The sequence below is a fragment of the Kryptolebias marmoratus genome, linkage group LG9 (assembly GCF_001649575.2).
Source record: "Kryptolebias marmoratus isolate JLee-2015 linkage group LG9, ASM164957v2, whole genome shotgun sequence".
Taxonomy (NCBI): domain Eukaryota; kingdom Metazoa; phylum Chordata; class Actinopteri; order Cyprinodontiformes; family Rivulidae; genus Kryptolebias; species Kryptolebias marmoratus.
In genome coordinates, this window is record NC_051438.1 from 27,005,218 (window position 1) to 27,016,034 (window position 10,817).

The 10,817-nt window shown below is 36.8% G+C and overlaps 2 protein-coding genes across 2 annotated transcripts; both read left to right on the forward strand.

Annotated features, from left to right (window-relative positions):
• Window positions 1–969: 969 nt before the first annotated feature.
• LOC108236644 (cathepsin Z) lies at window positions 970–3,022 on the forward strand. The gene is made up of 6 exons (XM_017417438.3): window positions 970–1,162; window positions 1,484–1,647; window positions 1,931–2,110; window positions 2,184–2,334; window positions 2,417–2,579; window positions 2,741–3,022. The coding sequence occupies exons 1-6, from the start codon at window positions 1,014–1,016 to the stop codon at window positions 2,864–2,866; spliced, it is 933 nt and encodes a 310-aa protein (XP_017272927.1). The 5' UTR covers window positions 970–1,013; the 3' UTR covers window positions 2,867–3,022.
• A 5,069-nt stretch (window positions 3,023–8,091) lies between these two features.
• On the forward strand, window positions 8,092–10,502 carry nanos1 (nanos homolog 1). The gene has a single exon (XM_017417401.3). It carries the CDS (start codon window positions 8,251–8,253, stop codon window positions 8,917–8,919), a length of 669 nt encoding a protein of 222 aa, XP_017272890.1. The 5' UTR covers window positions 8,092–8,250; the 3' UTR covers window positions 8,920–10,502.
• Window positions 10,503–10,817: the final 315 nt, after the last annotated feature.

Sequence of the window (10,817 nt, forward strand, 5' to 3'; positions counted from 1 at the left end):
ATTAATTGAACAAAAAGTGTTTGTATTCACAGGAATAAATATGTTAAAAAAACATAAAAATTGAAAAGTGAAAATGTTATTTTAAAAAGAGGACTCCTGTTTCCTGCTCGCCTAAAAATTCAGATACTATCCTCCAGCTGATTGCAAATCTGGGTTCTGGTTTCCTTTCTATATCTAAATATTAATAGTCTCCATTACATGAAAATTACTTTCATCTCCGACTCACATGGAGAGATTAGATTTTAATCAACGTATTAAATATGACTTTCTATTCCTGCAGATGGGAGAAGATGGCAGGCAGTCAATTAGTATCACGCTCTGTTTGCAGCCTCCTAGAAAAGACCGATGAAGTCTTTGTTGTCACAGGGAGGCGGTTAGAGCATAAACAGAAAGACAAAGTGACATGTGGGAATGAGGCAACATAATGATGACTTTCTATCAACAATCTGCACACTGGTAAAGATTTGAAACAATCTTCATTTTCATTTATAAAACCGAACATTCACTTTTATAGTGTTTATGCTTCTCAGCTCATTCAAGTAGATTTGACTGCTAATATCCTCAGCTTTAATTTGCATTAGCTGCTTTATTTTTCAATGTTATCAAATTAAGGGAGTCAATTCATTTCATTTTTTAATTTGTGTTAGTAGAAAACTAAGATTCTGTGAAGCACTTCGGCCCACAAAAAACAAAACAAAAGTTTACAACGTACATCACTTCCCTGATCTCCCTGAAGACAGTCCTTTTATCGACCTTTTTGAATTTGCTTAAAATAATCAATTACGGGCTGTGTTTAACAATTACTTCCTCCTAACGGAAAATGCTTTGATTTCCATTTAGGTGGAAGCTCCTCCCTTCCACCCAGGTCACTGTCCGGCTGACTGAAAAGGAATGTACCAACTTCTAGTTGGACACACCCAACAACTCACCTCCAAGCTCCTTTCAGGTGGCTTAAATAATGCCTGATTAACCTAAAAGCATACATCTTCCAGACTATTTACTTGGTATCACTGATGTTTCAGCAGGTTTTGTTGGTCAACATGGTTCAGCTAATGAGTTTTATTTTACTAATAACTGCACAATTTGCAATAGGAAAACAGTATCTTAGCAATAAGTCTGGATGTTACCAGCCTGCACCAAGGAAAGCAAACTTTGGGGTTAAGTAAGTTTGAGTTTGGGGCTTTTTATTTTTGTACTTTTTTTTAGTGAGCTAATTTGTGTCACTGAAATTAGTCATTTAGGTAGACTTAATGGCAAGTTTCCCCTTAAAATCCAGCTTGAGTGAATTAAAAAAGATAACACTAAAACAAAGTTCCATGTGTTAAGGGCCATACGCAATCACAGTGTAGACTCTTTCCGCTTTAAAAAGTGACCTTCCTGAATTGTGTGATGTCACTTTGGAAGCTGGCAGAACTTTACTTTCACCCAGTTGTTGGGGAGGAAAAAAAAAAGTTACATTTACAAAATAAGCTGTGTTTTACAGAACTGCTCATCGCCCTCATGAAGTCCTGAATCTTGCTCAGCTGCCGAAGTCCTGGGATTGGAGGAATGTAAATGGCATTAACTATGCTAGTTCAACTCGTAACCAGCACATTCCTCAGTTCTGTGGTTCTTGCTGGGCACATGGAAGTACCAGTGCAATGGCAGGTAAAATCAAGTTACAAAACATTTTCCTTGCTTTTGCAGGTTAGCTATGCATATAGATTTATTGGCATCATACTGAACAAAATAAATAGATCAGTACCTGAAACCACTGGAACTTCCTTTACATTCTTGTTCTAAAATGCCATCATTTTATTGAATGACTGAATATATATTTATTTATTGGGGGGTGACATTAAGTTTCTCAAATTGTAACTAAAGCATAAGACTGTAAATCTGTCAGTGTAATGCAAGGACTAACATAATGTTTCATCACTTTGACTTTTAGATCGTATCAATATCAAGCGAGGGGGAGCTTGGCCATCTGCTTATTTGTCTGTCCAACATGTAATTGACTGCTCCAAATCTGGCACCTGTCATGGAGGAGACCATGCAGGGGTGTGGGAATATGCCCACAATTATGGGATTCCTGATGAGACTTGTAATAACTACCAGGCTGTTGACCAAGGTAAGAGCTGCAGCACAAAGATCAGCATGTTTAATGTGTAAGGAGTTATTTTCAATGAGTCTTCTCATTCCAGAGTGCAATCCATTTCATGCATGTGGGACTTGCACATATTTTGGAGAGTGCAATACTGTGCAGAACTACACATTGTGGAAAGTGGGTGACTTTGGAGCCATTAGTGGAAGAGATGATATGAAAGCAGAAATCTATATTAGAGGACCAATCAGGTAAAAAAAAAGTTTAAAGATAACGGTCTCTACAGAAATTTAAATTTCTAAATACTGAATTGCATTAACTGTCTTCTCTCAGCTGTGGAATCATGGCCACTGAGAAACTTGACGATTACGCTGGAGGTTTATACTCGGAGTATGTCGAGGCTCCCTTCATTAACCACGTTGTGTCAGTAGCAGGCTGGGGAGTAGAAAATGGCACCGAATATTGGATTGTGCGCAACTCCTGGGGAGAGCCGTGGGTGAGTCATCAAATAGTGCTTAAATATTGAGCTTCTTAAAGAGTCAATATATTAAACCTGACATTTTTACAATTTTAAGAAATTAAAATTACAAATTATGCAATCAAACTGACTTTAGCTTTTTGTGTAAATTCTTCTTCTTTTTTTCCCTTCTTTAAAAGGGTGAAAGAGGTTGGCTCAGGATTGTGACAAGTGCTTACAAAGCTGGACGAGGAAGTCAGTACAATCTTGCCTTGGAAGAGGACTGCTTGTATGGAGATGTAATTATCCCCCCAACTTACCAATAGATTGAAGACAGTTGTATAAATTTAAGGTCAAAAGAACAACCTTGCTTCTAATCTTATATGCACACTGAGCATAAATGAGTTTAAGCTTCTTTTTTTTCTTGACTCTTATAAAACCATCAAAGCTGGTCATGAAATATTAAAATCTTTAAAATGTAATTTCATGTGGTGGTTTTGTTGAACTTAATTTAATTGCTTTATATTATAAGAGTTTGTTGCTGAAGATGGCAAAACAAAACTTCACTCTAAAAGAACAGTCGTAGTTAAATCTGGATTTAAGTTACAAATTTGTCCTGACTCATTCTCCATTAGATGTCACCAAAATCCCAAAGTTCTCAAGCACACAGTTTGCAAAACTTTAGAAAAGAAATGTACTATTCAAAATGCATAAAATGTAATAACTCAAACTCTAGAGTTTGACATGCTGAAATTACTCGGCGAGTTCTCAGGGTAAAACTTGGTGACGTTGTAAAATTTCAATACAGTAAGAAACCTTGGTGTAAGCAATCTGATTTAAGGGGCAGAGAAATAAAACCAGAGGAAAAATGCAGATTTGGCAAAATGTGTTTTGGAAAAGATCCTTGTTTGAGAGGGCCACTTTAAAGGTACTTGTGAAGTTTGGAATTAAAGGTTATCCTGAACTAAATCAAATGTTGCAACTTTAGTTTGTCCAGATAGTGAATCTGTTGCTAAATATGGATGATGAAGCAGGGCAAAGGACCAAAAAGACAACTTGGAATTCAAACACATGAGTTTTGCAAAACAACTTCTAGACGGGCAAGTTTTTAGTGTTTTTGTTCAACTCTAAAGTGTAAATATCTACCAACAAGTCAAAATTATCAGACCTCGTTTCCAAATCCCTCTTCCATGGACACTTGTCTTTAACAATTTTCAGTCACTTCAGCTGTTTCCATAGATAAATGCAAGTTGTTGGCATCTGGTTGCAAATTTTACTTACAAGTTTAAAGACACAACCACTGATATAAAAAAATAAGAAAGCTATTCATTTTACAAATTTGAATGTGAATTTTTGAGTGCATTCTGACCAGTCTTTGACTTTGCAATGAGTACCTTTTTTAATAACTGTAAATATTAAAATGAATATGAAACTTAATGTTATATGAACCCTTTCATTCCAAACATATTTAGTTTGTTATACAAATTAAAGACAACCGAAGGCTGGGATGTCCAGTTTCTTACAAAGTATATGTATGACCATATTCTTCACTCAGCTACTGGGGCATACAGAATGGCACTTGAGTTTGTAATTAAATTAAAAAAGCTTCATATTTTAAGAGCTTTTGAATGCACAAGGATTGTAGGAGAAAACGGTCAGAAAAATTTTGCTGCAAAAAAATGATGACACTCTTGACTTGGATCTTCATCTTGAGCACTTCAAGGTCAAGTTAGAATGTGAATGTATGTTGTATTCAAAATGACCCCATCTTAACGAACAAAATAAATGAAATGGGCTCTTAAATTTTTTTTATCACCCAGGCTATTAAAGAAATGGTGGGGCTTTGCTTTCAATTATTGTAACACCCCTTACACCAGTCATAACCTCAACGAGTCAGTCTTTGATAAAGTAACCTTTTTTTTTTTTTTCTTTAGCCTTGAACTTGATTTAAAAGGCTGCCCTTCCTTAGTGACTGAAATGTTTTGTTTAATTCTAAACATCCAGTGTAATCCCCAGTTATCTGCAAGGGACATGCAACACAACAGCATCATCTGAGTTTATGTGCAATTAAAAGGAGCCCATTTTGTTGCTGTTCCGCTGTCGAACATAAGAAAACTGAGCGCTCGCATATTTAGGTTCAGAGGGTGCAACAACAATAAAAATGCAAAATCCCAAGCTGCTGTGCTTTGCTGCTGATATGGAAATGCTTCCCATTAACTACAGTTTCCATTCAGCATCTCTGGGGAGAACAAAGAATAATCAAATCTTCTGCACTGGTGTTGACTTCAAGCTTTAAAACCACAGCAAACTCTAAACCTACAAAGCTGTGTTGTGTCCGAGTTGAAGAAAAAAAAAAGAAGAAAAAATTATAATTTTGTTGCCTAACATTGTGCGATCAAACTCCCACCCTCTGGCAGTTGTTCATATAAAATCAAATTTGCAGTTTGATTAAATTTCCTGCTTGCTCTCATTTGCATAATCACAAGCAGAGCTCTAATGGCTGTGAATGAAAACACATGGTAATCTATGCATCTAAAGCAAAATGGGGTTTCTTTTTTTGTTTTCCAGTATGACAAAAGGTATGAAAAATGCAGGTTGCAAATGCATGAGGCATTTTCAAAGTGAGTGATTCAGCATTCATCTTCATTACACCAATCAATATGGCAAAAAAGATTTTTCAGCAATTCTTGCAAACCCATTATGTGTTGTTTCGGGGATCAATATTTCACTCTGTAAACATGGAGATGGAAGGGGTGCTTGGTACATAAAAAGGGTATTACTGAGCCCTTTTGGTTGTGCAGAGGCCTGGATTATCAGCCTTAATTGAGTTGGAGGGAACATCCACTACTAAATATCCTTGAGCAAAGCAATGTAATGATTTATCTACATAATCACCTTTCAAGGCCACTACAAAAGCAGCAGCAAACAAATGCATTCCCAGAGAGCCACATTTCACACATTGATTGTTTAACATGTGACATTATAAGCATCATATTTAATAATAATGTTTTAAACAGGCCAGAGATGGCAGCTAGCTAAAAAGAAGTTGCAATAAGGTTAGAAAAAAACTCTAAATTTATTGTTATAGTGCTTTCAATAGCATTTTAAATTATCTGTTAAATCAAATATTATTGCCACTTGTATAACATTTTAACCCTGATCTGTCTGGGTGTTTATTTGTCTGTAGCAGCATCAAAATATCTTATGAATCAGTTGATGAGACTTAATAAAACTCTGAAAATAATAACTAGATATACATCTAAACTGATTAACTACATAAAAGCTAAAAGTAGCAAAATGTCAGCTAAAAGTAGTGCAACACTAGCTAAAAGAAGCATAAAAAACCAAAATAGAGCAAGTTTACTGAAGCAGATTTAAAAGAGTGTTCTTGAAGAAATTAATGAGATCTCAATGTTTTTCTATTTGGAAATTATTTGGATTAAAAACATAAATAATTTGAAATGTATGAAAGTTCCAAAAAACAAAAGTCATAGCACCCATCTCCTGAATGAGCTGAACATTTCGACATATGAATGGCTAAAATGGTACAAAGTATTCAGAATTAGATTTCAAAAATGTACAAATAAAGAGGAAAACAATTGCATGAATGCTGAAAAATTTATCATAATGCATGAAACAGTGATAGATTACAAATTGTCTAAATCAGACATAATCATACTGTTAGGTTTTTGCAAAATGTTTGAACTCATTTGCATTGCAAAAATGTTTTGTTTTTTATTTCATGCTCTGATCACTAAATTATCAGTTTGCGTCTTTAAATCGCTGCAGCTTTACTTCTTCACTTTGTTTTTTTTCTCAGTGAAGCAAAGAGTCCTTACACAACAGAAAAACTCCTAAATCAATTTATAGCCACAGCCATGCAGCTGATGTTATGCATCATTCTGCTGCTAATTTTACTTTCTTGTTGAATATATTCATGCAACCTCGAGGCAGCAGCAGAATTAGCTTTAGTTAATGGCAAAGTATTAATTCCTCTTAGTCACAACAAAATAAAGGGATAATGTGGCCATGAATATTTCAGATACACTGCAGCAACACAGGAATCTACTCTCAAAATCTTTCCTGGCTTGCAGAAAAAGAATTGTTGATTAAATGCATTATTAATGCTTTATGATAAAATTCATATTTTGCACCAGCAGTGTGGAGTGAAAATCCAATGAGGAGTCAATACTATTTCAGTCTAACTTGCTGAGCACATAAAACAGTAAGAAATAACCTCTACAACATTGCAGCTCAGTGAACCAAGCTCTTACTCTGCTTTTAAGGTACGGCATTCTTATTATATCTGTTAGAAATAGAACGTGATGCTTCCAAGTCAGTGAGTTCCTGCAGCCTTCTCCCTGGAAGTTTTAATTAGAACACCAGTCACTCGTGCTATCGTTGTTTCAAGAGAGCTGCTTCCACATTCCTCAGATGCCCACTTAATCACAGGATCAGAGGCCCACAGTGAGAGGTCTGTTTAGGATGGCTGCCTCATGTGTCCTCTGGATTTTAGCTCAAAAACAGCTTCACGTCTCTTTCTGAAGCTCGCCACAAGTAAAAACATCAACATAGCAACAGAGAAAGTAATTTAAAAATAGTTGTAGCATGTAATCAACCGTTTTCTGTATACACACACACACACACAAAACAAAAAACCTTTGCTTGTGTTCAGTGAATTTGAACCTTTTCTGAAAATTGTTCTTTTACGAATATGGAAGATTTAAGTCATACTTTTTTTCAAAAAAGTGTGTATCAACACAGAGAAGTACCACTTCTTACAAAGTCCATCTTTGTTTTGTTGTTGTTGTTCTTCTAAAGTCAGTGTCCTACATGAAAGTGCAGAGTCTTTTGGTTCCTGCTGACATGTAATTGCATGATGCTGCCCCCTGTTGAAAACTGATCTGCAGGTTGTGTTGATATCCCTCATGGACTGTTGTGTTTTGTGGATATGATACAGTAAGTTGTAGGATTTTTTTTTAATCTACGGTAAACAATCACTTGAGCTTTAAAGTGTTCTGTTTCTTACATTATGATTTTGTTTCATGATTTTGCAACAAGTATCTTTAAAACACACAAACGCTGAGTGCATCTTGTTTTTTGTTGGAGAGAATTATTTCTGTAAGAAACAAAGTTACACAAGAAGTTACAATGGAGTGGCCCCCGAGTTAGCCCTTACACGCAGTGATTGGCATTACTGAATAATTGAACATGCCATATAAAACTGTAATGTTTTTAAACCAAGAGGGAACAAAGGTTCAAAAAATGTGCTTATTATGAAACAATATGATTAACTACAGCAAGGTTTTCTGACTAAATCAATAATTTCGCCGCGTATTTTTGGGGATTCGTTAACTATTAAAAACCTTTTTCTATGAAACGTCCAAACGCTAGGATGGTGATTGATGTCACCACAAAGCCTTCCTGCAGAAAAACAACTCTGCCTAAATGTGGTTTTGAAGAAAAAAAAAAAAAAAAAGGAGCTGTGTTTCGCCCTGATCAGAAACTTGGGTTTGAAGAGAGAGCGCCCCGCCCTCCAGCTCCTTATAACCAGAAAGCCTGTTTGCAGAACGCTCAAACAAAACAGGAACACTGGAGACCACGTCGCTGTACATGAAGTATTCCTGGAGGTGAACTCTGGCTACTGAAACCTGAAGGATTAAACTGGCTGTTTCGTCTTTTGACGGCAAACAAACGACCAGCAGAGACCATGGATTTTCTCAACCACAACTATCTGAACGCGCGCAATCCATACGACTACACTTTTAATTTCTGGAACGACTATCTCGGGCTGACGACATTGGTTACGAAGAATAACAAGCTCAGTGTGCCTCAGAATCCCAACTCCATCACCGAGTCACTCAAAGCGACTCTGGGTTTGGACGATTCCCCGGCGTGTTCGTGCGTAATCGCGGGCGGCGTTGGAGAGAGCGGACACCTGGACTGCTGCTGCCCGTCCGGGAGCCCCCCTCCGCCCTCCATCCTGGACTTGAAGGAGCGTTTCTCCATCCTGAGCCCGTTTCAGAGCCAGCTGCCCGAGCGGGAGGTGGGCTTTGGTGGAAGCTTTGCGGGATTCGATCTCTTTGGCATGGAGAGGAAGATGCGCAAACCCGCTTCCAGAAGCAAACAGGAGCCCAAAATCTGCGTCTTCTGCCGAAATAACGGAGCGCCCGAGGAGGTGTTCGGCTCCCACGTCCTGAAAACCCCGGACGGCAGGGTTGTGTGCCCGATTCTGAGGGCTTATACCTGCCCCCTGTGCAGTGCCAACGGGGACAATGCCCATACGATAAAATACTGTCCACTGTCAAAAGAGCAGCCATCCCAGCGGCCATTAAAGGGGGGGAGGGCTGTGGGCGGTAAGAGGATGAAAATATTTTAAATAAATGAGACCATAAAGTAAACTGAATTGCACTGAACCATTTCCAGATGACTGTTTTAATTTTGGCTTTAGCCTTCATTCCTGTTTCATAAACATACTGTTTGTTTGTTTTGTTTTTTCTTCTATAAGATTTCTTATATTTTTATAGTTCTTTTATCCACATAGAATAACTGTATGCTTTATACATTGGATTTTTTTTTGTCATTATAGTTTGTAGTCATTTGAGAGTGTGCATATAAAAACACATATGTTTGAATAATCAAAAGGTGTGAATAGATTTTATTAAAAGTTTTTTTGGTCATATAGGGAAATACACTGACATTGTCAAAGGGGATGAATGTCCTAGCTTATTTCTGCCAAGTATTTTTGTACAGTGAGCTCAGCTCCCTGCAGATTTCTTCATGTCTTAGAAAACCAAAGTTATGTTTGCCATTAAAGAAGCTTGAGAATGTGTCATTAATGAATACTTGTGTACGTTTGACTGGAGGAGGGACCTTTGATCCCCTCTGCCTGCCTGAAACTCCACAACATATTTTCCAACTTGCTCCAAAAGTTGACATTTAATCTGAGCGGAAGAAACTAAAAAAGACAATACAGTCTCTGTTTTAGGCTTCTGTCCACTGGGGAATGAAATGATGCCAAACCTTTGTTTCGATTCCATGAAATGAGAAAGTTATTTGACCTCACAAGCAATCAAAAATGAGAAGAAGCTATTTTACTTTTTATGTTTACATTCCCAGAAGAGGGTGACACACTGGATTTTTTTCTCTGTTAGGTCTGTCTTTCTTGATCATGTTCCTTTGTTTTTTTTTGCCCTGACTATTTGTTCCCCGGAGAGCCTCATCGGAGGAGGAGTGAGGCCTATTTACCTTGCACTCCTCGTGGGGGTGAAAAATAGCAAATGAATGTCAGTAAACGATAATTCTATTATTTCTTACCCGAAGAATCCAAAAAAAAGATGCAAAAATGTTTTGAATGTATGATTGTAAGTGTCACTTGCAGGACTGCACATTTCTGACAGTTTTGTTTACCAAAGGAATACAACTGTGTGGAAGAAAGATGAAAGATTTGCTGTATTGTAAAAAAGTGATTTTTTTTCAGTATTTTAACATTACAAGTGACTTCAGAGGGTGCTACCTCAACGGGATTTTGTACTTACATGTAAAATGTCAACAGCAGTTTATTGATATAGTGCTGCCATTTATAATAAGGGTTTTGATAGTATTTTTGATCTTTGTATAACATAATTTTATTTTCATTTTGTGCATTTAACATAATGGAAGTGAGTTTCCAGAAGCTATAAGCATTGTTCACCCAAAGGTGACTGTGTGTAAATAATGAACATGCCCATACTTTTTAAAGATTAGATGTCCAATATTGCATTGAGAGTGTGTAAGAGAGTGGATATTGAAAAAAAAAAAATGCTGACAACAATTGCCACTTTTAACAGAGGTTTTTGATTAAATGACTAAAAGAAAAAAAAAACACTGTTGAACTTTGTTATTTATATTTTACAATATTTGACTGTATGCTGCTGTGCAGAATAACATGAATTCACTAGAGAAATAAAAATGTATCAAATATTTGAAGCTATATGGTCGTGTTTTGTTTTGTGGTTCACTTGGTTTATATCAAGATTTCCTGAAAAACACAAGTTGTGTAAAAGTCTCAGATTATGGTTTAACTGACCGATTTTAGGCAAACTAATTAAAGCAAGCAGAAGACATGACCAGAAACAAAGGCAAGGCTTTGTGACCCATAAATCTGGTCTGTTAATGACTCACTCACTAACAGAGACTCTTTGATGAGCATGTATGCTTCCTCCAAACAGAGAGAAAACTTCACTCTAACCTTTGGTCAAACTCAAGCTGCTCTGTTGCTCTCACATCTCACAGATT

Coding starts and splice junctions, on each gene's coding strand:
- LOC108236644 (XM_017417438.3), top strand. CDS start 1,014: ATGTTTCAGCAGGTTTTGTTGGTCAACATGGTTCAGCTAATGAGTTTT. Junction 1,648..1,930: donor AAGTACCAGTGCAATGGCAG/GTAAAATCAAGT, acceptor TTTGACTTTTAG/ATCGTATCAATATCAAGCGA. Junction 2,111..2,183: donor CTACCAGGCTGTTGACCAAG/GTAAGAGCTGCA, acceptor TTCTCATTCCAG/AGTGCAATCCATTTCATGCA.
- nanos1 (XM_017417401.3), top strand. CDS start 8,251: ATGGATTTTCTCAACCACAACTATCTGAACGCGCGCAATCCATACGAC.